General features: G+C 47.5%; 1 protein-coding gene across 4 annotated transcripts in view; it reads right to left on the bottom strand.

Moving 5' to 3' along the window:
* PMS1 (PMS1 homolog 1, mismatch repair system component) overlaps positions 1-27,749 on the bottom strand; it is a 929,444-nt gene that overhangs the window by 777,406 nt on the left and 124,289 nt on the right. For 2 of the 4 annotated variants that reach the window (XM_075317755.1, XM_075317759.1), the window contains exon 2: positions 7,800-7,945. The exons of 1 other annotated variant lie outside the window; for it this stretch is intronic. In XM_075317755.1, the coding sequence (XP_075173870.1) occupies positions 7,800-7,931 (132 nt within the window). In that variant the 5' untranslated portion in view covers positions 7,932-7,945. Of the gene's footprint in view, positions 1-7,799; positions 7,946-27,749 lie in introns of those variants that run through there. One more of the 4 variants, XM_075317758.1, reaches the window with a different exon arrangement.

Genomic DNA, 27,749 nt, shown 5'->3' with positions numbered 1-27,749 from the left:
CTAGAGCAACAATTACGTACCTGATCAGCCAATCACGTAGCTAATCAGCACTTGGTGGCAAGCAGGTGGGGGAGGAGGGGGGGTGGGGAGGGAGTGGGAGATGCGATTGGGGATAGAAAAGAGCCACGAACAGTCCTTACAGGATGGATCAGAACAGCGGCAGATGGGGGGTGGCAGATGGGGGGGTGGCAGCAGATGGGGGGCAGCGGCATATAAAGGGAGCATCTGTGAATGTGAGACGGCGGTGGCTGGGATAGGGTGGGGGCAGATGGGAGAGGATGCAGGAGCGGCAGAGATTGGGGGGAAGGGGGGATGGGGGGATGGGAGGGAAGGGGAGTGGGAGGTGAGATTGGGGATAGTTACCCTACAGGATGGATCTAGGCAGCAGGATCACAGGAGATGAAGGAGACAGCAGATAGGGGAGGGTGAGAGGTGGGAGAGGGAGCGCAGCGCAGATCACGGGGGAGACAGATGAGCAGAGCACAGATCACGGGGGTGAGAGGTGGAGGGAGAGCGGACAGCAGATTACGGGGGTGACAGGTGAGGGAGCACACATCATCACGGGGGTGACAGGGGAGGGAACACACATCACGGGGGTGACAGGGGAGGGAGCACACATCACGGGGGTGACAGGGGAGGGAGCACACATCACGGGGGTGACAGGGGAGGCAGCACACATCACGGGGGTGACAGGGGAGGCAGCACACATCACGGGGGTGACAGGGGAGGCAGCACACATCACGGGGGTGACAGGGGAGGGAGCACACATCACGGGGGTGACAGGGGAGGGAGCACACATCACGGGGGTGACAGGGGAGGGAGCACACATCACGGGGGTGACAGGGGAGGGAGCACACATCACGGGGGTGACAGGGGAGGGAGCACACATCACGGGGGTGACAGGGGAGGGAGCACAGATCACGGGGGGTGACAGGGGAGGGAGCACAGATCACGGGGGTGACAGGGGAGGGAGCACAGATCACGGGGGTGACAGGGGAGGGAGCACAGATCACGGGGGTGACAGGGGAAGGGGCGGGTAGCCGATCACGGGGGTGAGAGGTGGGGGGGAGCGTGCAGCACATAACGGAGGAGAGGGGGCGGGCAGCCGATCACGAGGGGGAGGGGCCGGGCAGCACATAACGGAGGAGAGGGAGAGCGCAGCACATAACGGAGGAGAGGGGGCAGACAGCACATAACAGAGAGGGGGCGGGCACCGATCACGAGGGGGAGGGGCCGGGCAGCACATAACGGAGGAGAGGGAGCGCGCAGCACATAAAGGAGGAGAGGGGACAGGCACCGATCGCGAGGGGGAGGGGCCGGGCAGATCGGGGGGGAGCAGTGGCACTGTGGCAGATGGAGGGCGGCAGCGGATCGGGAGGCTTTTGGCCGGTTTCATACAGTGCAATGGCGGCGCGGCAACTTCCGGGTCCCATGCTCCGGTCACATAACAGCATGGGACCGGAGCTTGTCACCCTGCCATTGCACTGTATACACTCACTGTGCTGGCGTGCTGCAGGGACCGACAAGTGAAGCTGATGGGGGCGGTCACCGGCAACAGGTCCACTCTGATTGGAGAGATCGGTCACAAGGCCGATCTCTCCAATCAGAGCTAATGGAGCTGGGGGAGGGTGATCCAGTGAGGTCACCCAGCTCCAGCCAATGGCCAGTGCTACAGCTGCACTGACCATGGCTGGATTTCAATGTTTCAGTCACTTTAAATGGCTGGAACATTACAGTGGCTGTGATTGGTTGAGCGTTCGTCTGCCAATCACAGCCTCCGTAGGTCCGGGGAGGAGGCACCACCCCTCCTGAGGTCAGGTACAGGTCCCGTCCTCCCCGAATCTGCGGTTTGTGTTAAGGGAGGCCCAGGGCACCATGACGGATCTTTCCGTCCATGGTCGTGAAAGGGTTAAGCGGGTGTTTATATAAAAAACATCTAAAGTATTTTTATAAATATAAATGTGATTTTTATAAAAATATGTACAAACAACATGCATGAGATATAAATTGCATTGAACTAATGTTTCCTTTTGAGAAATATATACATTGGCATGTTTGAAACCCATTATATGTGGATGCTATATGGTATAATAATTCCCGTTTGATGCAGCGGTATCCAGCCCTCTGGCAGTGCACATGTGTTGGTCTCAGTTCCTCGAACGTCCTGCTGCGCACATCAAGTGACCTGAAGCGTTTCACGTTTGCGGTCCAGCGTGCGCAATCACGGAAGTTCCAGTATGTGGAGGTAGGCGGAGATAATCACATGCACCGTCAATGCCGAAGTCATGTGATGGGGGCGTATTGGAGGCTTGTTCAATCCCCGCCGTCATTGGCTGAACATCCAGTATATGAACCCGGACATCTCCCCACCTTGACACGCCCCTTTTAAAGAAGCGAGGCGAAACGGCGTCAGGAGTGGCGGGACATATGGCCAGGTGATCAGATTTCATTCATAGGTAAATATAGAATAAATCCTTTTGAGTTATCCTTAAAACGAGGGTCAGTGTATATATATAACATATGATCTGCTGACTCCTTTCTAGACTCACTCTCAGGCAATTTCACCTTATTATAGCTATAAATTAAACAGCTTTTGCCTGGGTGGTTTCTGGTTTAGGATTTGGACTAACATATGATTATTGATCTCATATGTTGCAAGGTAATCAATTCTGGAATACTATGTTAAAATCATTTATGTGGGAATGGATCCCACTTGTTATATAATGATCCCTTATGCCAATATGAGATTAATTAATTATATGGACCAAAGATTGTTTGTCAATTATAAATAAGGTGATATTCTAGCATTTTTTTATTATACGGCTATTTAACCAATGGATTGTTAATAAATCGCACTAATTCCTTGTGAATATTTTGATTGTAAATTAACGCTATCTGTTTTTGTCCTGGGATCACATGTCCCGCTTGGGTGTTTTCCTGTTTTTAATTATTTGCTAGAAATTATTGAAATAAAGCTTTTCTACTTCTCTATTAATTGAGTGTGTTGTCACTTCCTTTCCAACCAAGTATAAGAGGTTGGTTTTGGTAGTATCCACAATCCGGCTTGTGCCTGATGCAACAGATCCGTCGCAGATTGTGTAAAACTGATCCGACGAATCCAACAAAAAACAGATTTGTTGTTTTTTTTTTTTTCTTTTTCATGCTGAGAGAGAGAAAGAGATCCCATTATCACTTCACAAACCCGCACTACCGCTCCCATCATCACTGCACACACCGACACTACCGCCCCCATCATTACCACACCCATCATCACTGCACACACAGGCACTAACGCTCCCATCATCACCACACACACTGGTACTACCACACCCATCATCACTGCACACACCGGCACTACCGCTCCCATTATCACTGCACACATCGGCACTATAAACATAGCAAAAAAAAGAGGAAAATATCCTCCAAAAATTAAGTATTACTTACAGCAAGATGGGCTGCAGTGTGTACATCGCCCTGGCCAAAAACTAGTACTCTAGCAGGAAACAGCTAAACCCCCATTAAAGTGGAAGCGTCACAGGTGCAGGAGGAGCAAATCACACACACACCTCCATGGAATGGAGGAGGGCGATTGCTAGATGATAAAACTGCACACTAGTGGCTTGCATAGAGCACTGTACACATATGCAGATAACACAGTCACAAACCCGCAGCCTATTAGGTGATGCCCATACTAGTAGATCAGGCGAGCTGCATCTAGCAATCGCCCTCCTCCATTCCATGGAGGTGTGTGTGTGATTTGCTCCTCCTGCACCTGTGACGCTTCCACTTTAGTGGGGGTTTAGCTGTATCCTGCTAGAGTACTAGTTTTTGGCCAGGGCGATGTACACACTGCAGCCCATCTTGCTGTAAGTAATACTTAATTTTTGGAGGATATTTTCCTCTTTTTGTTGCTATGTTTATATTTAGTGTAGGGAGCTACAAGCATGAGGTACCGTGACGCGGGTTGTAGGCTTACGTTTTTCTGGCCATAAATACAAACAAAAACCTCATATTTATTTTTTTGGACAGGATACAGCCAGGCCCCTTTCTGTTGGGCCTTGCACTGTAGAGTGTCTGTCCGTGCGTGATACACAGTGGGGTACGGATTGGCAGCCCGCCTGATCTAATAGTATGGGCGTCACCTAATAGGCTGCGGGTTTGTGACTGTGTTATCTGCATATGTGAACAGCGCTCTATGCAAGCCACTAGTGTGCAGTTTTATCATCTAGCAATCGCCCTCCTCCATTCCATGGAGGTGTGTGTGTGTGATTTGCTCCTCCTGCACCTGTGACCCTTCCACTTTAGTGGGGGTTTAGCTGTATCCTGCTAGAGTACTAGTACCCATCATCACCGCACACACTACCACACCCATCATCACACCACATACTACCGCACCCATCATCACACCACATACTACCGCACCCATCATCACAACACAGACAACCGCACCCATCATCACCGCACACACACCGGCAATACCTGAGTAACGTCAGCGCTGACAACGCGATTCCCTTCAGTTGCTGCGTGGAGCTCACAGGAGTGGGTGTGTTCTACTGCCTCTCCTGTCAGCTTCATGTAGCAGAGCTGAAAGCGTCGTGGGACCTAGTGTAGATTATGCCGGACCTGGAGGGGTATTTGGGGGTTAATAAAGTGGTGAAAGAGGGTCGTTTTTGTCTTTTATCTCAAATAAAGGATTTTTCGGGTGTATGTGTTTATTTAATTTTACTTACAGGTTAATCATTACGGGTGTCTCATAGACGCCTGCCATGATTAACCTAGGACTTCCTGGCAGCTATGGGCTACCATTAACTCCTTTATTACCCCGATTGCCTCCGCACCAGGGCAATTCGGGATGAGCTGGGTAGAGTCCCGGGACCGCCGCATCTAATGGATTATTATTATTAATTATTTATTTTACTGCACTATATAGACCCGCCCATCGGCGGCTGTGATTGGTTCCAGTGAGACAGCTGTCACTCAGCGTGGGGGCGTGTGACTGCAACCAAACAAAGGCGCCGGTGGGCGGGGGAAGCAGGGAATATGAGATGGAATAATGAGCGGCCGGCATTTTCAAAAGAGTAAAAGCCGCCAGAAGTGTAACAGCCGTGCAGCGCCGCACCCGTGATCGGTGAGTATAAAGGAGGGAGGGAGAGACCGACCGACAGAGAGAGAGAAACAGAGAGAGAGAGACCGAGAGAGACCGAGACCGAGAGAGACCGAGACCGAGAGAGACCGAGAGAGACCGAGACCGAGAGAGACCGAGAGAGACCGAGACCGAGAGAGACCGAGAGAGACCGAGACCGAGAGAGAGACCGAGACCGAGAGAGAGACCGAGAGAGACAGAGAGAGAGACCGAGAGAGACAGAGAGAGAGACCGAGAGAGACAGAGAGAGAGACCGACAGAGACAGAGAGAGAGACCGACAGAGACAGAGAGAGAGACCGACAGAGACAGAGAGAGAGACCGACAGAGACAGAGAGAGAGACCGACAGAGACAGAGAGAGAGACCGAGAGAGACCGAGAGAGAGACCGAGAGAGAGACCGAGAGAGAGACCGAGAGAGAGACCGAGAGAGAGACCGAGAGAGAGACCAAGAGAGAGACCGAGAGAGAGACCGAGAGAGAGACCGAGAGAGAGACCGAGAGAGAGACCGAGAGAGAGACAGAGAGAGAGACAGAGAGAGAGACCGAGAGAGAGACCGAGAGAGAGACAGAGAGAGAGACAGAGAGAGAGACCGAGAGAGAGACCGAGAGAGAGACAGAGAGAGAGACAGAGAGAGAGACAGAGAGAGAGACAGAGAGAGAGACCGAGAGAGAGACCGAGAGAGAGACCGAGAGAGAGACCGAGAGAGAGACCGAGAGAGAGACCGAGAGAGAGACCGAGAGAGAGACCGAAAGAGACCGAGAGAGAGACCGAGAGAGACAGAGAGAGAGACCGAGAGAGACAGAGAGAGAGACCGAGAGAGACAGAGAGAGAGACCGAGAGAGACAGAGAGAGAGACCGAGAGAGACAGAGAGAGAGACCGAGAGAGAGAGATACAGACAGAAGAGACCGAGAGACCGAGACCAATAGACCGAGACAGAGAGAGAGAGAGACCGAGAGAGACAGAGAGAGAGACCGAGAGAGACAGAGAGACCGAGAGAGACAGAGAGAGAGACCGAGAGAGACAGAGAGAGAGACCGAGAGAGACAGAGAGAGAGACCGAGAGAGACAGAGAGAGAGAGACCGAGACAGAGAGAGAGACCGAGACAGAGAGAGAGAGACTGAGACAGAGAGAGAGACCGAGACAGAGAGAGAGAGACTGAGAGAGACAGAGAGAGAGAGACTGAGACAGAGAGAGAGAGACCGAGAGAGACAGAGAGAGAGAGACAGAGAGAGAGAGACCGAGAGAGACAGAGAGAGAGAGACCGAGACAGAGAGAGAGAGACCGAGACAGAGAGAGAGAGACCGAGAGAGACAAAGAGAGAGACCGAGAGAGACAAAGAGAGACCGAGAGAGACAAAGAGAGACCGAGAGAGACAAAGAGAGAGACCGAGAGAGACAGAGAGAGAGACCGAGAGAGACAGAGAGAGAGACCGAGAGAGACAGAGAGAGAGACCGAGAGAGACAGAGAGAGAGACCGAGAGAGACAGAGAGAGAGACCGAGAGAGACAGAGAGAGATACCGAGAGAGACAGAGAGAGATACCGAGAGAGACAGAGAGAGAGACCGAGAGAGACAGAGAGACCGAGACAGAGAGAGAGACCGAGACAGAGAGAGACAGACCATGAGAGACAGAGAGAGACAGAGAGAGAGACAGGGAGAGACCGAGAGAGAGACCGAGAGAGACCGAGAGAGAGACCGAGAGAGACAGAGAGAGAGACCGAGAGAGACAGAGAGACCGAGACAGAGAGAGAGACCGAGACAGAGAGAGACCGAGACAGAGAGAGACCGAGAAAGACAGAGACAGAGAGACAGACCAAGAGAGACAGAGAGACAGAGAGACAGAGACAGAGAGACCGAGAGAGACAGACAGAAGAGACCGAGACAAAGAGACCGAGAGACCGAGACCGAGAAAGAGAGAGACAGAAAGAGAGAGAGACAGAGAGAGACTGACTGAGAGAGAGACAGAGAGAGACTGAGAGAGACAGAAAGAGAGAGACTGACTGAGAGAGACAGAAAAAGAGAGACAGAAAGAGAGAGACAGAAAGAGAGAGACAGAGAGAGACTGACAGAGAGAGACTGACAGAGAGAGACTGACTATTTACACAACATCTGGGCATGCCCAGAAACAAAAACCGGATCCATCGATTGTTTCCGGCATATGACGAATGACAACGAATCCGGCGCCCATAGGCTTCTATTATAAAAAAAAAAACGTACAGCGCCGGATGTGGCGCAATCCATTTTTTCGCTGGAGACAAAAAACGTTCCCTTCAACGTTCCATCCAGCCGCCGGACAAGCAAATTTTGCCGGATCCGGCGAAAGGTGGATGGAACGCAAGGCCATCCGGCACAATCCGGCGCTAATAGAAGTCTATGGGGGAAAAAACGCATCCGGCGGCAACAGACATCGGATGCGTTTTTTCATGTTTTTGCCAGATTGTGCCTGATGGCAAAAAAATGATGTGTGAAAGCAGTCTAAGAGGTTCACTTAATAGACCCAATTAAAGAATAATGGAAATGTCTTGCACATTGTGTGTCCATTATGAGATACTGTAGATCCATTTCTCCAGTGTGACCTCAGCCAAAAAATGAAAGGCCAGGGAGAAACATCAGAATGAGATGTCCATGTAATTACAGAAAAAAAAACAACAACATACCAGTTTCACCTCAACATTCGTAGCAAATGCGTCTAAGGCATTCTCTACAAGTTCCTTGACAACACTGACCACCGCAGTTATCACTTGGGAGCTAGATAGCAGACAGACTGTGGATGAAGATAACTGGTGCATCCTGAGCAGGAGAACTGTAAAATAAAAACAAAGTAAAACAAATATCTTATACTTTATAAAATATAAATAAATAAAAAATTGTAAATTAACCCCATCACCCCCCAATTCCCATCCTAACCAGGCCAATTTTTTTAAATTCTGATTAGTGTCACTTAAGTTAATAGCTCTGGAACACTTCAACATATCTCAGTGATTCTGAGATTGTTTTTATTGTGACATATTATATTTCATGTTAGTTGTAAATTAAGGACGATATTTTCTTTTATTGTTTATTTGTGAAAATATTGGAAATTTGTCAAAAATTTAGAAAATGTCACAATTTTCAAACTTTTAACTTTTATGCCCTTAAAGGGAACCTGTCAGGCCCAATTTGCACCCAGAACCACGAGCAGTTCTAGGTGCATATTGCTAATCCCTGCCTAATAGAGTTGAGCGATGTTCGAGTCGAACGGTTCGCCAATTTAAAGTTCGAGTGATTTTGGGCGGTGTTCGAGTCGTTCGACGAACTCGAACGATTTGCTTAAAGCTCGGCAGTTCGACTTACCGTTCCAGGACGATTCGATCACCAAAAGCGTGGCTTTTCACAATAAGTATGTGCGCACGTTGCGTATCTGCATGCATCCGGTGTTCCCAGCACACTCCCTCTCTCTTTCCTACTCACCGATCACGGGCGCCTCGCTGCATGGCTGTCACAAATCTCCGGCAGCTATTCCTCTTTTGTAAATGGCTGCAGCTTCATTATTCAATCAGGTATTCCCTGCTTTCCCCGCCCACCGGCGTCCATGATTGGTTGCAGTCAGACACGCCCCCACGATGAGTGACAGCTGTCTCACTGCAACCAATCACAGCCACCGGCGGGCGTGTCTATATCATGCAATAAAATAAATAATTAAAAAAAAAAAAACTGTGGTCCCCCCCCCAATTGTGATACCAGCCAGGATAAAGCCACACGGCTGGAGGCTGGTATTGTCAAGATGGGGAGCGCCACGTTATGGGGAGCCCACCACCCTAATAATATCACCCAGCAGCCGCCTGGAATTGCCGCATCCATTAGATGCGACAGTCCCGGGACTCAACCCAGCTCATCCCGAATTGACCAGGTGCGGTGGCAATCGGGGTAATAACGGGGTTAATCATGGCAGGCGTCTCCCCGAGATACCTTCCATGATTAACCTGTAAGTGAAGGTAAATAAATACACACAACGAAAAATCCTTTATTTGGAATAAAAGACAAAACAACACCCTCATTTACCTCTTTATTAATCCCTAAACAACAATTCAGGTCCAAAGTAATCCACATGACACTGTCAGCTCTGCTACATGAAGATGACAGGAAGCGCCGTATAACACGAGCGCTCTGTGTCCTCTCCACGCAGCACCTGAAGTGAGCAGCGCTGTCACTGGAGACTTCACTCTGCAATGAAGAGGTCAAGATAACCAAATCTTTGTATGCTTCTGATTAGAGGCAGTGGCTCAATGGTTAGCGCTACTGCCTAAGGAGAATTACTTCACGAGTTCAAGTCCCGGCTGTCCCAGTAAAGAATTTAATTTAATTTTTAAATTTTAAATTATAATTATTATAATTATAATTTAATTTAATTATGCCCTGAGGGGAGGAGCCGGACATCAGCTGTGAGCCACGGGACACACCTCTAAAATCGGAGCAGTTCACTGAATGAGGCTGCATTGCTCTCTCCTTTCTCTCTTCTCTCTCTTTTCTCTCTCTCCTCTCTCTTCTCTTTTTCTCTCTTCCTCTCTTTTTTCTCTCTCGCTTTCTCCCCCTTCTCTCTTTTTCCCTCTTTTAATCCCTCTCTCTTTTCCCCTCTTTCTCGCTCTCTCTCGCTCTCTTTCTCGCTCTCTTTCCCTCTCTCTCCTCAGCAGTGGAGCAGTGTTCTTTGTCTGTTGCTTTGTGTGTGTTGCGTTGTTTGTGGAGTGCTGTGTCTTTGCAGCATTGTGTGTATGGTGCTGTGTGAGTTGCGCGGTTTGTGTGTGGGTGTGTGTGTGGGGTGCGTGTGTGTTTTGGGGGAGGTATGTTTTGTGCAGTGTGTGTGTGTGTTACGCGGTGTGTGCGTATATTTGTGTGTGCCGCGTTGTGTGTGGCGTTGTCTGTTTGTGTGGGTGTCTGTGTAGGGTGATGTTTGTGGTTCCCAGTGTGTGTGTGTGGTGTGTTGTGCGGTGCGTGTGTGGCGGTGTCTGTGTGTATGTTTTGGGGGAAGGTGTGCATCCCCATTGTGCTCCATCCTCCATGCTGCGCACCCCCATCGTGCTCCATCCGCTATACTGCGCACCCCCATTGTGCTCCATCCCCCATGCTGCGCACCTCCATCGTGCTCCATCCCCCATGCTGCGCACCCCATCGTGATTCATCCTCCATGCTTCACCCCCCCATGCTGCACACACTCATCATGCTCCATCCCCTACACTGCGCACCTACCATCGTGCTCTATCCCCCATGCTGCGCACTCCCATCTGCTCCATCCTCCATGGTGCACACCCCCATCATGCTCCATTCCCTATGCTTCAGCCCCCCATGCTGCGCACCCCTCCTCGTGCTTCATCCCCCCAAGTGTGTGCTGAGCGGGCAACGCGTGAGGGGGCGTGGCCGAGCGGGCAACGCGCGAGGGGCCGTGGCCGAGCGGGCAACGTGTGAGGGGGCGTGGCCGAGCGGGCACCGCGTGAGGGGGTGTGGCCGAGCGGGCAACGCGTGAGGGGGCATGGCCGAGCGGGCAACGCGTGAGGGGGCCGTTTATACAATCGGCTGTTGTGTCATGTGATTCAGGCCCTTGAACCTGACATCATCTGATTACTTTGCCTTCCAGCAAACCGATCAGATGATATTGGATCCGGATTGGACGGCGCGGGACCCTTAACCCAGGATTACTGCAGAGAGGGGGTTCTTTATTTCAATAAAGATGGAGTCACTAATTGTGTTGTGTTTTATCTAATATATAAAGCTGAATGTGTGTGTGTGTGTGTGTGTGTGTGTGTGTGTGTGTGTGTGTGTGTGTGTGTGTGTGCGTGCGTGTGTCCGGGATTGGCATCTGCACCGTCGCAGCTACAGCCACAAAATTTTGCACACTCACACTTCTGGACCCCGAGAGCGTCATAGGCTATGTTTTGAGGGGAAATTTTAACCACACGCTTTAGTTATTCACCAAAAAACCTGCCTCCATTAAAGCGAATGGAGCTGGGAGCCACAGTGCAGCCAGAATGTCAGAAAAATGCGCAGCCACGCCCTTAAATGGAATGTTGGTGTGTCACAATGAAGCCAGGGAAAGAGGCAGACACAGACAGGGTAAGAAACAGACATAGACAGGGTAAGAGACAGACACAGAGAGCCACACACAGACAAAGAGACAGACTGACCGGGAAAGAGACAGACAGGGAAGGAGAGGGAAAGAGAGAGACAGGTTAAGAGACAGATACAGACAGGTAAAGAGAAAGACAAAGACAGACACAGGGAAAGAGACAGACAGGGAAAGTGACAGATAGACAGACAGGGAAAGAAATAGACAGGGAACGAGATTGAGACAGACTGAGAAAGAGACAGAGACAGACAGGGAAAGAGACAGAGAGAGAGAGACAGAGATATATACAGAGGGGGAGACAGAAAGAATAAGAGAAAAACAGAGAGACAGTTACTATCCTGGGCGTTAATACATTCTATTTATACATTCTATCCCGGGAATGTTAATACATTCTATTTTGTTAACAACAGTTATTAACCCAGGCGAAGCCGGGTAGTACAGCTAGTTTCTAATAAAAATAAACAAAGCAAGATCGGGCACTGCAGAGCAGGTCTGCCGGGCAGTGGAGCCGTACTCACAGGTTTTATGGTTCAGCTGTTCCAGGAATGCACGTGCGCCTGTGTGGATAGTGCCTTGCAGAGTGGTGCTCAGCCAGCAGCATGAAGAGAATTCAGAGATTCAGCATATAGAAGAACAAGGCGGCAGCTCACTCTGTCAGTTACACGAAACTTTTTATTCTGCGGTTGCAGACATATACAGGAGCAGTGAGGGGGGAGAGAGGAGTGCAGGGGCGAGGAGTGGACGACAGCCTGTTTCGCGCTGTATAGCGCTTTGTCGAGTCCTAGGACTCGAGAAAGCGATATACTGCACGAAACAGGCTGTCGTCCGCTCCTCGCCCCTGCACTCCTCTCTCCCCCCTCACTGCTCCTGTATATGTCTGCAACCGCAGAATAAAAAGTTTCGTGTAACTGACAGAGTGAGCTGCCGCCTTGTTCTTCTATATGCTGGATTTCTAATAAAAATATTTTTCTGTGTTGTGCTTTTTTTTTTTTATCTGTACTAGAAATTCATGGTGGCCATGTCTAATATTGGCGTGACACCATAAATTTCGGGCTTAGGGCCAGTTGATAATATACAGCTAGCCTTAACCCCATTATTACCCAGCAAGCCACCAGTCACCAGGGCAGCGGGAAGAGTTGGATACAGCGCCAGAAGATGGCGCTTCTAGGAAAGCACCATTTTCTGGGGTGGCTGCGGACTGCAATTCGCAGCAGGAGTGCACAGAAAGCTTGGGCACCCTGCGCTGCGGATTCCAATCCCCAGCTGCCTAGTTGTACCTGGCTGGACACAAAAATGGGGCAAACCCCATGTCGATTTTTTTTTTAATTAATTCATGAAATAATTAAAAAAAGGGCTTCCCTATATTTTTGGTTCCCAGCCGGGTATATAGGCAGTAAATAGGCAGCTGGGGGTTGGGGGCAGCCCATAGCTGCCTGCTGTACTTGGCTAGCATACAAAAACATGGCAAAGCCCACGACATTTTTTTTGGGGGGGGGGGGCAAAAAAAATCCTGCAGACAGTTCTTGGTGGAGTATGCTGAGCCTTGTAGTTCTGCAGCTGCTGTCTGTCTGTATGGAGGAGAGCAGGCAGCAGCTGCAGAACTACAAGGCTCAGCATGTTCCATCCAGGACTGTATGCAGGAGTTTTTTGCCCCCCAAAAAAATTAAATGGGCTTCGCCATAATTTTGTATGCTAGCCAGGTACAGCAGGCAGGTACGGCTGCCCCAACCCCCAGCTGCCTATCTGTACCCGGCTGGGAACTAAAAAAAATATAGGGAATCCCTTTTTTTAATTATTTCATGAATTTCATGAAATAATTAAAAAAAAAATCGACATGGGCTTCGCCCCATTTTTGTGTCCAACCTGTTACAACTAGGCAGCTGGGGATTGGAACCCGCAGCACAGGTTGGCCCGAGCTTTCTGGGCCCCTCTGCTGCGAATTGCAGTCCGCAGCCACCCCAGAAAATGGCGCTTTCATAGACGCGCCATCATCTGGCGCTGTATCCAACTCTTCCAGCAGTCCTGAAGCTGGGTGGCTAGCTGGGTAATAATGGGTTAATACTAGCATTGTTTTACTAGCTAGTATTAAGCCAGAGATTCTTAATGTCAGGCAAGTTTGACCCGGCCATTAAGAATCTCCAATAAAGGGTTAAAAAAAAAAGACTCCACACAGAGAAAAAATACTTTAATAGAAATGAATACACAGACACACTTAGAGACTCCATGTATATTACTCCCTCTCAGCCCTCCATGATCCTGGTCTTCTGGCTTCTTTCTTCTTCAACCCATGCAGCTCTGCTACATCAGACAGCGCTGCATGGGAGGAAGACGCTGCTGCTCCCCGTACAGTCTAATCACTCAGTGAGAGTGAGCAGAGGCTGCAGGCTGTAAGCGGTGACGTTACCGCTGCCACCGTTGCTAAAGTAATCTGACAGGCGGGTTACTATAGCAACAGTGCTCTGATCACGTGATTCCCGATGCCGCAAATCACCGCAAATGACTCTGTAAAGAGCGCCCACATGCAGGAACGGGGAAGCCGACCATGTGCCAGAGCATCTCGCCGGTACACGGAGATGCACAAACAAGCACCGCGTACCGGAGAGATGCACTGACAGGACCTAGCATGACGTCTAGCCATGTGACCAGTCTGTAGCCAATGAGATAATAAACACGTGACTGGTCACATGCTATTTTGACATCACGGAAGGTCCTATTATCAGTGCTGGTTACCGGGAGGACGCAGCGATTATCGGAAGGAAAAGCGGCGGGAGACAGAGTGCAGGACGTGTCGCAGGGACCCGTAAGTGTAATGGCAATGTTTAACAACTGTATGTGTACATGTTTAATGTGTTTTTATGTGTATGTGTTTGCCTGCCATTGTTTTCAATGGGTTCGAAGGAGTTCGACGAACCGAACCGGACTTGAACGCTAGAGGGGTGGATCATCTCTACTGCCTAACCGTCCCTGTATACACTAGCATAGATAAAGGGATATTTAGAAAAAGTATTTCTAAAGATCTTATATCGTATGCTAATGAGTGAGGAGACTAGTCCCCTGGGCGTTAGTTCCCTTGCCAGTCGACTCCATTAGCATGTTAGTACACCCCTGTGGGTGTGATAACATGCTAATGAATATGCAGAGTCACACGATGATCTCACCAATCCTTGTCTGATGGGGGATTTTGGCTCCTTGCGCATGACCCCGGAGTTTGGGTCATGCGCACTACTTTAGTTTGAAGCCAGGATGCGTACGCACGGCTTCATAGTGTGCATGACCCAAACTCCGGGGACATACGCACTGAGCCGAAATCCCCCATCGGACATGATGGCAGCGGAGAGGTGAGATATCATCCTGTGACGCTGCGTATTCATTAGCATCTTAGCACACCCACAGGGGCCCACAGGAGCATACTAACATACTAATGGAGCCAACAGGCAAAGGGAACTAACGCCCAGGGGACTAGTCCCCTCGCTCATTAGCAACGATAAAAGATCTTTAGAAATACTTTTCCTAAAGCTCTCTTTATCCATGCTAGTGTATACAGTGCAAGGACGGTTAGGCAGCGATAAGCAATTCACACCCAGAACTGCTCATGGTTCTGGGTGCATATTGCAGGTTGACAGGTTCCCTTTACACCAGAAAGCTAGGTCACACAAGACAGTTAATAAATAACATTTCCCACATGTCTACTTTAGGTCCTGTGCACACATTGCGTTTTTTTGCGGCGGATTTGCGGCGATTTTTGCTGCAGAAAAGGTGCGGTTTTTATTCATAATCTTTCTGCAGTCCTTCCCCAGCAAAATCTATGGTAAAACCAAAATGCTGTGCGCACACTGCGTTTTTCTTCCTATAGGTTTTGCTGCAGAATTTCTGCAGCTTTTCTGCAGCAAAAAAGAAGTAGCATTTCACTTCTTTTCCGCAGGTACCTGCGGTTTTATCATAGATAATGGTTAGTGATGGGCAATCCCCCTGATGGTCGGGATCTGGAAGACTTGCCCGATCGTTTTGCAAAGATCGAGATCGGGATCGAGATAACAAGATCTTGCGTCCGATCATCGATCTCGGGCTTTACAGTTCTGGGATGGGGCGCGGGAGCTGTAAAATAAAAGAATATAATTAAATAATAAACATTTTCATTATTCTTACAGGTCCCGCGACACGTTCTGCAGACTCGGTCTCCCGCCGCTTCTGCGTCCAATCATCGCTGTGCCGCTCGGTAAGCACCACTGACTAAGGGACCTTCTGTGACGTCATAACCATCTGACCAGTCAGGTGTGAATGTTGTATTATCTCATTGGCTACACACTGGTCACATGACTATGACGTCATGCAAGGTCCTGTAGTGTCAGTGAAAAGGGATGGGCGAGCATGATCGCCGATACTCACCCGGGCATCTTAGTACTCGGTATACTCGGCAAGCGCCGAGTACCAGTGAGGTGCTCGGGCACATGCTTGGCTCCCCCTCCCTGCATGTTGGCGCTCTTTACAGAGTCAGGCCACACGCAAGGATTGGCTGCCACACACTCTAATGCCACAGCCGGTGAATAGCGGAGCCAGGAACCAGGTGATCGGACATCACTGTTCCTATAGTATCCCTCTCATTAGGTTACTACGGCAACAGTGGCAGCGGTGACGTCACCGCTTACCAACCAGCAGCCTCTGCTCACTTATTGAGTGATTGGACAGCATGGGGAGCAGAAGCGTCTTCCTCCCCTTGTGCTGTCTGATATAGCAGAGATAGATCGGTGACAGAAGACCAGGATCGTGGAGCGGTGAGAGGGAGTAATAAATATAAAGTCCTTATGTGTGTCTGTGTATTTATTTCTCATAAAGTATTTTGTCTCTGTGTGATGTCTTTTTTTTTAACTCTTTATTGGAGATTCTTAAATGCCAGGTCAAACTCAGCCTGACATTAAGAATCTCGGGCTAAATACCAGCTGGTAAAGCAAAGCTGGTATTAACCCCCTATTACCCAGTGTCAGCGTACCACCAGGCACCAGGGCCGCTGAAAGAGTTGGATACATTGCCAGAAAATGGCGCTTCTATGCTATGAAAGCGCAGCTTTCTCAGGCGGCTGCGGACTTCAATTTGCAGCGGCGGGGCCCAGAAAGCTTGGGCCACTCTGCTCTATGGATTCCAATCCCCAGCTGCCTAGTTGCACCTGGCTGGACAAAAAAATTGGGCGAAGCCCATCACTTTTTTTTTTAATTCATGAAATTCATGAAATAATTAAAAAAATGGCTTCGCTATTTTTGTGGTTCACAGTCGGGTACAAATAGGCAGCTGGGGGTTGAGGGCAGCCCGTACCTGCCTGCTGTACCTGGCTAGCATACAAATATATGGCGAAGCCCACGTGTTTTTTTTTTACCCTGGATTTTCCAGTGCCAGTAAAGGTAACACCAAGCAGTGGGGGTTAGCAGCCAGTAGTTACTTGGGTTACCCTTAGCTAGCAATAGAAAATGCATTTTTTTAAATAACAAAAAAAAAAAAAATGGTCTTCACTGTATTTTGATTGCCAGCCAAGGTAAAGCCAGGGAGATGGGATTGGCAGCCCCCAGCAGTCTGCTTTATGTGCAATGACAAATCAAAAATACCACAAAGCGCTACGTCTTTTTTTTTTTTTTTTTTTTTTTTAAATTAAGCGGACACGGTGGGTCAGTGGTTCGCACTGCAGCATTGCAGCGCTGGGGTCCTGAGTTCTAGTCCTACTAAGGACAACATTTGCAAGAAGTTTGTATGTTCTCCCCGCGTTTGCGTTTGTTTCCTCCGGGTACTCCGGTTTCCTCCTACACTCCAAAAACATACTGATAAGGAATTTAGATTGTGAGCCCCAATGGGGACAGTGTTGCCAATGTACGTACTGTATAATATATATATATATATATATATATATATATATATATATATATATATATATATATATATATACACACACACATACATATATATATACACATATACATATACATACATACACACAGTACAGAAAACACACCTTCCCATTCAAAGAGTTTTCTTTATTTTCATGACTCTGAAAATTGTAGATTCACATTGAAGGCATCAAAACTATGAATTAACACATGTGGAATGAAATACTTCACAAAAAAGTGTGAAACAACTGAAAGTATGTCTTATATTCTAGGTTCCTCAAAGTAGCCACCTTTTGCTTTGATTACTGATTTGCACACTCTTGGCATTCTCTTGATTAACTTCTTTATTTATTTTTATGCTTGAAGTATAATTTTGTCTTTTTTCTCCAAATCATGGTTTCAATATGTTTTTTTTTATTTGTCCCCCATTCCTCCTGCATCCGCTAATTGTATCTTTTAACTGCTGTGCTGGAGTAATCCAATCCTGTAACGTCTAAGCCACACGGCGAGAAAATCGGTGCGAGTGGAGTGCGATAAAACATCGCATTCCCCTCGGACCAATTCTAGCCTGTGTGTCAGCACACATGAGCGATTATTTTCTCAGCCCTAATCGGACCGAGAAAACAATCGCAGCATGCTGCGATTGTAAGCAGAGACTCTTTTCTCTCGCACCCATTCAAGTGAATGGGGCGAGAAAAAAATAGCACTGCACTCGCGGTACACCGGTGTACCACGCGTGCAGAGCGAGAATCGCAATAGCCGGCTATGGAGGAGAGAGGGAGATAAATCCCTCCCTCCCCTCCTCCATGCTGGCCCGCTCCTCCGCATCGCCGGCCCGCCCCCCGCAGCTGAGGTCCGCTCGCAGGGTCGGACCTCAGATGCAGGCACACTCTCATGACACTCGGCTCCTGCTGTGCTGCCAGCACGAGCCGAGTCTCATGCGAGCATCGGAGTAGTGCCCCGTGTGGCCCCAGCCTAAATGGTTCACTCAGACACACAGGACGTGTGAGTCTTCACACATCATTCTATCCCCTGTAGAGGACGTGCCTTGAATCACTCTGATCTCTGGGCATGTGCTGTAGATTTGTTTCCCACCCTGCTGGCCGATTCAATTTTGAACTTGCTTTCACCTCTGACGCATGCGTGGTGCTGATCACTATGGCACTCGCTTCTTTTTCAATGCTCCTTCAACACCAAGTCCCAACAATACATTTATCACTTTTTCACTCATTATATTATATTATATATATATATATATATATATATATATATATATATATATATATATATATATATATATATATATATATATATAAAAACATATACAGTGCCTTGCGAAAGTATTCAGCTCCCTTGAATTTTTCAACCTTTTCCCACATTTCAGGCTTCAAGCATAAAGATAAAAAATTTTATGTTATGGTGAAGAATCAACAACAAGTAGGGCACAATTGTAAAGTTGAACAAAATTTATTGCTTATTTTTTTTTTATAACTGAATGTTTTATTAAGATTTTCAAAACGGATACAAAAAAAAATACATGGATGCATGGATATGTCTCACAAACTTGTTAATGACTGTAAACCAGAAATCAGTATCCATATTATCCACTAATACACTGAAAACAGGGAATATGACAAGACGAACAATACAATACTAGACAGGGAAACATAAGGGAGGGGGGGATGGATTGGGGAGGGTGAGCATATCAGGCTTCCATCAAGGCCGTACTTCACTGTTATTCTTTGTTGGCCCAATAAGTATCCCAAAGTGACCAAACACTCTCAAAAAGATCTACTGTTATTTGACAGGGCAGATAAATACTCCATCCTTCTCACATCTTGGATCCGAGATTGGAGATCGGTAAGTGAGGGTGGATGAGCTAACTTCCAGTTGCGGGCAATCAGACATCTAGCTGCTGTGGTCATGTGTAATAGTAACCGCTTCACTCTTTTCCCCAGCTGAGCAAGTGGTATATTTAATAAATAGAATTTAGGGTCCAGGGGAATCCGAAGATTAGTTACTTTATAAATAAGAGATTGCACCAACCTCCAGAAACACTGGATATTGGGGCATACCCAGAATATGTGCGGTATGTCTCCTCCTGTGGCTCCACACCTCCAACAGTTGTCAGGTATAGCTGGGTTTAGTTTATGTAGTAGTGATGGGGTGTGATACCAATACATGAGTAATTTATACTGATTTTCCTTATAGACATAGCATGAAGATGTCTTAGAGGCCGTATCCCAGATCCGCCTCCACATACACAAGGGAATGGACTCACCAAGGAAATCTTCCCATTTCCTCATATATGTATGATTTGGCTTGTCTTCCGGGCACGGAGCCATTAAAATACGATATATATCGGAGATGAGGCCTTTAGTAGAGGTCCCAGCTCTGCACAATCTCTCAAAAAGTGTAGGGATAGAGACTTCTAATGAGGCAAAAAGGGAGTGCATCAGGTGTCTAACTTGTAAATACCGATATTGGGAATTGCCTGGGAGATTAAATTTAGCAGCTATGGTGGCGTATGGGAGAAGGACTCTGGAGTGTGCGTCTACTATGTCAGCAAAGCAAAAGAGTTTCCTGTCAAACCATGTTTTTGTCGTTATACCATGCATACCGTCTAGCATTCTGGGATTAAAAAGAAAAGAAGTCAATGGAGAGTGTTCAGATTTAAGTGGAAACTTCTTGACACAACAGTCCCATATCCTCTTCGTAAAGGCTATAGGGCCCAGGGTATGTGGGTCAGGCTTATTAGATGAGGTGCCCCAAAGGTAGGAGTTAGGGTGTATTGGGGCTAGCCATAACTTCTCTATTTCCATCGATCTAGAGAAGGCACTGCGATTAGACCATGCAGGGATGTGACGTAAGTGTGCTGCCCAGTAGTACTTAGTAATATCAGGGACCCCCAGGCCTCCTCTCAGTTTACTGTCAAATAATGTTGTTTTCTTGATTCTATGTCTCTTATGGGCCCAAACAAATTGAAGTATACTAGACTGAATGTTGCGCAATTCTTTGTATGGTACACACACCGGAAGGGTCTCAAACAGGTAAAGGAGCTTTGGCAGAACAGACATTTTGACTGCAGAGATTCTTCCAAACAGAGACAATGGGAGCTTGTTCCAATTGAGCAGGAGCCTTTTTATCTCAGTAAATAAACTAGGATAGTTCTGCTGATACAAGAGCTTATACTTAGATGTTAATTGTATCCCAAGGTATGTCAAGGATATATTTCTCCATTTATAATTGTAGTTTCCCTGTAAGGAGGAGACCCGCATCTGTGGAATATTAAGAGGCAGAGCTTCTGTTTTGTTCTGATTGACCTTATACCCTGACAACCTTCCAAATTGTAGTAACAAGGAATGCAAATTCGGGAGGGTGATATGTGGTTGGGACAAGATCAATAGGACATCATCCGCATATAGAGATAGCTTAAACTCCTTATCTCGTACCATTACTCCATGTATATTAGGGTCATTGCGAATAGCAGCAGCCAATGGTTCAATACACATGACAAAGAGAAGGGGGGACAAAGGGCATCCCTGACGAGTGCCATTGTGTATTTGAAAGGGTTGGGATGTGGCATAAGGAAGCTTGACCGAAGCTGAGGGGCATGAATATAGACTTTTCAGGGCAGTAATAAATGGACCTGAAATTCCAAATTGATGCAATGTTTCGAACATGAATGGCCACCCCAGACGGTCAAACGCCTTCTCCGCATCCAAACTAAGAAGGAGTGCTTCACTCTCTGTCTTATTAACAACCTCTACTAAGTCAATGATCTTCCTAGTATTGTCCCCTCCCTGTCTACAATGGACAAAACCCACCTGGTCTTTATGTATTAGGTGAGGAAGTAGAACTGAAAGGCGTAGAGCTAGTAGTTTAGTGAAGATTTTCAAATCAGCATTAAGGAGTGCTATGGGCCTATAGTTGGCACATTCCATAGCATCCTTCCCAGGTTTGGGTATAAGCGTAATATATGAATGTAACATACTTGTGGGTATAGGGGAGCCCGTGAGGAAGCTATTAAATAATTTAACTAAATAGGGGGTAAGTCGATCCGCAAATGCCTTGTAGTAGAAGTATGTCAGGCCGTCTGGACCCGGTGATTTTCCATTAGGAAGTAGTTTAAGCACCTCCCCTACCTCTTCACACGTGATTTCTTTATTTAGTGTGTTTACGGCAGTCTTAGTAAGGGTAGGCAGCTTACACTGCTCAAGAAAGGAGTGGATTAGCTCCCTCTGTTTTCCTGGGTCTGTAGGAAGGGTGCTGGGCAAAGAATACAATCTTGACAAATAATCCTGAAAAATCTTTGCAACTTTAGTGGGGTCATATAACGTATTCCCTTCCGAATCTCTCAAGGCATAAACGGATGAGTTCCCCCTCTCCTCCCTAAGTTGGCGGGCTAAAAGAGAGTGCGATTTATTTCCTTTGTCATAGTATTTATGCCTGCTATAGAGTAGTAATTTTTCTGTTATATTGACCTCTAGGTCCTTCAGTTGGGCACGAGTCTTTACTATACCTCTAAGGGTACGTATTGATGGGTTAAGGGTCATCCTATTTTCTAAGTCTCTGAGACTTTTAAGGAGCTGATCTCTCTGATATAGTCTATCTTTTTTGATGCGGGAGCTTAAAGCTATGCATTGCCCTCTAAAGACGGCCTTATGGGCTTCCCAGATAGTAGAAAAATTGGGCACTGACCCCTCATTGTTCTCAAAGTATTCCATCAATCCTGCTTCCAGTTTGTCTCTGTAGGAAGTTCTCTTGAGGAGGGACTCATTGAGCCTCCAGTGGCAGACTCTTGTACGTTGGGTTGTCTGATCTAGGGTGAGAGTCATTGGCGCGTGGTCTGACCACGTTATTGCACCAATATCCACTTTGCTCGTCCATCTAAGGGCCTGAATGTTGCCAAAGAAGAAATCGATCCTGGTGTGTGTACCATGAGGGGGAGAGTAGAAGGTAAAGGTTTTTTCTGAGGGATGTTTAACTCGCCACAAATCAAATAAGGCAAACCTGCGGATCAGTCTTCGAAAGGCAGCTGTCAATTTATGTTGAGACGGGCTCGACAATTGATTGTTAATGGTCAACCTGTCTAAAGAGTCAGAGAAAATAGTGTTAAAATCTCCACCCACTATCCACACTGAGGGGGGAAGGCGTGTTAATTTGAGGAATACCCGGTTCAAAAAAAGGATCTGGGAGGTGTTAGGGGCATAAATGTTACACAAAAGGATTGGAACTTCCTTATATGTCCCTTGTAGGATAAGGTATCTACCCTGTGGGTCTGCCAGGGAAGTAGTAACTTGAATGGGACAGGTCCTTGATATCAAGATCGCCACACCGGCTTTTTTCCTTTCCTGAGAGGCTAAAAAAATCGTAGGGTAAAGGTGTTTGGCGAAATTGCAGTTCCCGTTGAGATTCAAGTGCGTTTCCTGCAAGAAAACCACATCAGCTCGCTGGGTCCGCATCTCACCTAGTGCCATTCGCCTCTTAATGTTTGAGTTTAAACCCTTAACATTTAGTGTTAAAATTTTAACCATATTTTAAGTTATAGTAGTATAAAGCAAAATTAGCATTACATACAAAGGCTAACCGGGTATTGCCCATCTCAAACTTGCCTGACGGCCCATGATGGATGTCTCTCAATGGGGTACTAAAGATTCCCTCACCACAATCAGGGTAAACACATAAGGAATGGTAAAAGACAATGACAAAACACATAACATATAAAGCATAACATTTACATGTCATAAATGTAACCGGTGAGGAGTGAAGCCGCAGGCAAAAGCCTTCACCTCCGCCTCCGTCCTCCCCGGTCAGTGTCAAAGAAGAAAAAATTGGCATAATTTAAAACTTTACCAATATCTAAACCCTAACCTCCTATACCCACTCTTCCGTAGGAGGCACCAGGGTAATTCTAACCCTTAAAGGGAGTTTGTGGCTATGGACACACTGCTATCACAGTCAGTGTCTAAAGCTAGATTCTAAACATCTAAGAGAGGGGAGCACTCGGATCTCACCACCCTAGTAGCAAACCAATGCAAATGATATGAGGAATCGTAACCAGATATATCAATATCAGAAAAGAAAAAAGAAAGTGAACAACTAGTTATGAAAGAAAAGACCAACCAAAGTCCTTATAATAAATCGGGGAAGGCATGAAGCCACCCCCCCAAGGGGGGGACTACAGCCTGGAACCAGAGACTCAAACTCAGGGCTCCTGTTCCTAGAAGAAAGAAAAAATAAAAAATTGTCGTCTCAGGTCGGAGCCGGTCGTGCCTTAGGCCGTGATGAGGGAGAACCCCACTTAGAGTCCACTTGTTGCCAGATCGGACGGGGTGGATTGGATGGCATCTCCAATTCCCAGTCCACCAGGGAAGGCGAAGGGATTCCCAGATCAGTGCAGAAGGCTGGGAGGTCCTGAGTAGAGCGTAGCACAGCCGTACGACCATCTTTTGAGGCTATGAGGGCAAACGGGAACCCCCAGCGGTATCGGATGCCCTTATCTTTTAGGGATGCAAGTAGTGGCTGCAGATGTCTCCTTTTCTGTAAGGTGATCCAAGATAGATCAGGGAATAATTGGATCCGAGTCCCTTTATATTCAATTCCCTCCGAAGTGCGGGCTTTGGCCATGATAGACTCTTTTAGTTGGAAGTCATGGACACAACAAATAATGTCACGAGAGTAATTTTGAGGCCCCCTGGGGCGTAATGCTCTATGTGCTCTGTCCAATTTTATCCTTTGAGTTGTAGGGCGCTCCAGTACAGTGTTGAATATGGTTTCAAGTATGGCGTGGACGTCTTCACTACCTGTAGCCTCAGGGACGCCTCTCACTCGGATATTATTACGGCGCCCCCTATTGTCTAGGTCCTCCAGATGTTTGTTAGTTTCACTCAGAGCCCGAGCATAAGAGGTCACGTTCTTTTGTAATTTGATGATGTACTGTCTAGTGGTATCGTGATCCTTTTCCACTGAGTCCACTCTATCTGCTAGAAGCCCAACATCTTGGCGGATTGAGTTAATCTCTGACTTACAGGTTTCTTTTACTTCCGAGATCAGGGATCTGAAGTCTTCCTTGGTAGGAAGGAGATCCAGATACTTTTTTAATTTTCTGTGGTCAAAATGGTGTTCCATATCTCCCGGCTCAGATTCTGATGGGGAGTCGCATGACCCTCCTCCGTCTTCCTGTTGAGACATCAAAGCAGACAGCGAAGGCGTAGAGTCTAGGTCCATATTCACAGAACCCGACTGCGTAGTTTTATTTTTCGCTTGATTGCTTTTATGGGTTGATTGTTGTCGTGACTTTGGTGGCATGGGGTCACTCACTGCACGGTCTCTTTTAGTAAGAAACTTGTCTAGAGGGGTCACAAACGACTGCCCCCCTTTCAGTCTATATGACCAGCTTGGACCTCTTCTCCTCCTCACCCCAGCCAGATCGTCACCTGGTCTGCACAATATATTATGTCACCTTTCAATATTGTTTATAGATGTAAGACCGTTAAAGTTATAGTTGTTCACTTATGTCCTCTATCTGGGCGGTAAGACAAGCCCCCCTCTACTCAGACATTATACAGGGGTGCACATCTCTTTCATGGCTCCGTTCTGTGAAAATCTCTTTTGCAGCAAGTTATTATTCCAATGTCCACAAGATGGCAGCAGAGTACAGTGCAGAAAGTGAGGGATTTTTCTATATAGAGAAAAGGCTCTGAAAAGACAGTTATACAGCACTACCCCGAATTTTCTTCCTTCTCCCTTCTTAACTTATATCATGGAAGAGGAAACCGTAGCACCCCTCTCCTTGCACTGCCACAGGATCAGACCCGAGCCAGGGGCCAACTCTTCAGATGTTACAAGGGCACCGGATGTTATCAGATCTCAGGGCTTACTTTCTTCTCTGGAGGTCCCAGCTTTCCCTCTTCTCCCCCCCTCCAGGCAAACCAGCCTCAGCCTCCTCCACACCCGTATGCAGCCCCTGTGTTTCTTATCAGAGCAATGCGACTCGTGCTGCGGGGGTGAGGGTTAATTTACAGCCCTAGTGAATAATGGTGCTCTCGTGCATGGCACTGGCTTTAGAGCCAGGGGGTGTATGTGTCCTAGGACCAGCCAGTTACCCGGCTGGTTGTCGCCCCTATGCACGGGGGATTTCCACTCACCAGCCTCCTCTCTCTTGCCGGTCGCCTGTCACTTCACTGCCTGCCTCCAGCCGGCTCTCTCTCTCAGGCCCGACAGTCACCAGGCGGCTCCCCCTCACCGTGTCTGGCTCGCGCTCCACTCTGCCTCAGTGTCTCTCCCTCCTCCAGGCCGGGTAAGTGTCTGCTTCTCCTCTGCTTTGGGACTTCTGGGTATCCCTTCCTCTCTTGTGTTCTTCCCGGATTTTCAAGCCTCTGCTCCCTCTTCACCCGTCGGCTCTCCTTCCTCTGGGCGGTTTTCACCGCACTCCTGGTCTCAGCGTCTGCAGCGTGGTCCCAGGCCTCCCTGGAGAATGATGTCTGCTGGGATTCAGGTAGGGTCCTGTCCCACAATACTCATCTCCTGGGGTCCGCTGGCTCTCAGGGACCGTATATGGAGGCTTCAGATGGATCTAAGTCGGGCAGGGGCTCAGATGTCTCTGGATGTCTCAGAGCTCTGTCAGATACATCCTCCTGCATCGGCGGCCATTTTGGACTCCATTTATTGCTTATTTTAAACTTTTTAAAAAAATAAATTACTGAAAAGTGGGGTGAGCAATATTATTCGTCCCCTTTACTTTCAGTGCAGCAAGCTCACACCAAAAGTTCATTGAGGATCTCTGAATGATCCAATGTTATCCTAAATAACTGATGATAATAAATATAAGCCACCTGTGTGTAATCTACTCTTCATATAAATGCACCTGCTCTGTGATAGTCTCAGTGTTCTGTTTAAAGCACAGAGAGCATCATGAAGACCAAGGAACACAACAGGCATGTCCGTGATACTGTTGTGGAGAAGTTTTAAGCTGGATTTGGTTACAAAAAGATTTCCAAAACTTTAAACATCCCAAGGAGCAGTGTGCAAGTGATCATATTGAAATGGAAGGAGTATGATACCACTGCAAATCTACCAAGACCCAGCCGTCTATCCCAACTTTCCTCTCAAACAACGAGAAGACTGATCAGAGATGCAGCTAAGAGGCTCATGTTCACTCTGGATGAACTGCGGAGATCTACAGCTGAGGTTGACAACAATCAGTCGTACACTGTAGAAATCTGGCCTTTATGGAAGAGTAACAAGAAGAAAGCCATTTCTCAAAGATATCCATAAAAATGTTGTATAAAGTTTGCCACAAGCCACCTGGGAGACACACCAAGCATGTGGAAGAAGTTGCTCTGGTCAGATGAAACCAAAATCGAACTATTTGGGCACAATGCCAAATGATATGTTTGGCGTAAAAGCAACACAGCTCATCACCCTAAACACACCATCCCCACTGTCAAACATGGTGGTGGCAGCATCATGGTTTTGGCCTGCTTTTCTTCAGCAGGGACAGGGAAGATGGTTAAAATTGATGGGAAGATGGATGGAGCCAAATACAGGACCATTCTTTAAGAAAACCTGTTGGAGTCTGCAAAAGACCTGAGACTGGGACGGAGATGTGTCTTCCAACAAGACAATGATCCCAAACAAAGCAAAATCTACAATGGAATGGTTCACAAATAAATGTATCCAGGTGTTAGAATGGTCAAGTCAAAGTCCAGACCTGAATTCAATGGAGAATCTGTGGAAAGAGCTGAAACCTGCTGTTCACAAATGCTCACCATCCAACCTCACTCAGTTTGAGCTTTTTGAAAAGGAAAAATGGACAAGAATTTTAGTTTCTCGATGTGCAAAACTGATAGACACATACCCCAAGCCCCTTGCAGCTGTAATCGCAGCAAAAGGTGGCACTACAAAGTATTAACTCAAAGGGGATGAATAATATTGCACACCCCGCTTTCCGTTTTTTTATAAAAAGTTTAAAATAAGCAATAAATTTTGTTCAACTTCACAATTGTGTCCCACTTGTTGTTGATTCTTCATCATAACATTACAATTGTTATCTTTATGTTTGAAGCCTGAAATGTGGGAAAAGGTTGAACAATTTAAGGGAGCCGAATACTTTCGCAAGTCACTGTATATACCAGTTCTCAGCCAGCTAACGCTCGGCTCAAGGGTATACAGCTCGCCTCCCCCAAGGATATACAGCTTACCTCCATGGTATATAGCTACCCCAAAGGTATACAACTGTCCCCCCCAAGGGTATACAGCTGTTCTTCCCTCAAAGGGCATACAGCTCTCCTCCCAAGGGTAAACAGCTCCCTTCCCCCCCAAGGGTATACAGCTCCCCTCCCCTTAAGGGTATACAGATTCCCTCCCCCCAAGAGTATACAGCTCTCCTCCCAAGGGTATACAGCTCTCCTCCCCAAGGGTATACAGCTCTCCTCCCCAAGGGTATACAGATTCCCTCCCCCCAAGAGTATACAGCTGTCCTCCCAAGGGTATACAGCTCTCCTCCCCAAGGGTATACAGCTCTCCTCCCAAAGGGTATACAGCTCTCCTCCCAAAGGGTATACAGCTCTCCTCCCAAAGGGTATACAGCTCTCCTCCCAAAGGGTATACAGCTCTCCTCCCAAAGGGTATACAGC

Source organism: Anomaloglossus baeobatrachus, chromosome 7, assembly GCF_048569485.1.
Source record: "Anomaloglossus baeobatrachus isolate aAnoBae1 chromosome 7, aAnoBae1.hap1, whole genome shotgun sequence".
In the NCBI taxonomy this organism is placed as follows: Eukaryota; Metazoa; Chordata; class Amphibia; order Anura; family Aromobatidae; genus Anomaloglossus; species Anomaloglossus baeobatrachus.
The sequence above is the reverse complement of the archived record's forward strand: the minus strand, read 5'-3'. Positions and strand labels throughout refer to the sequence as shown.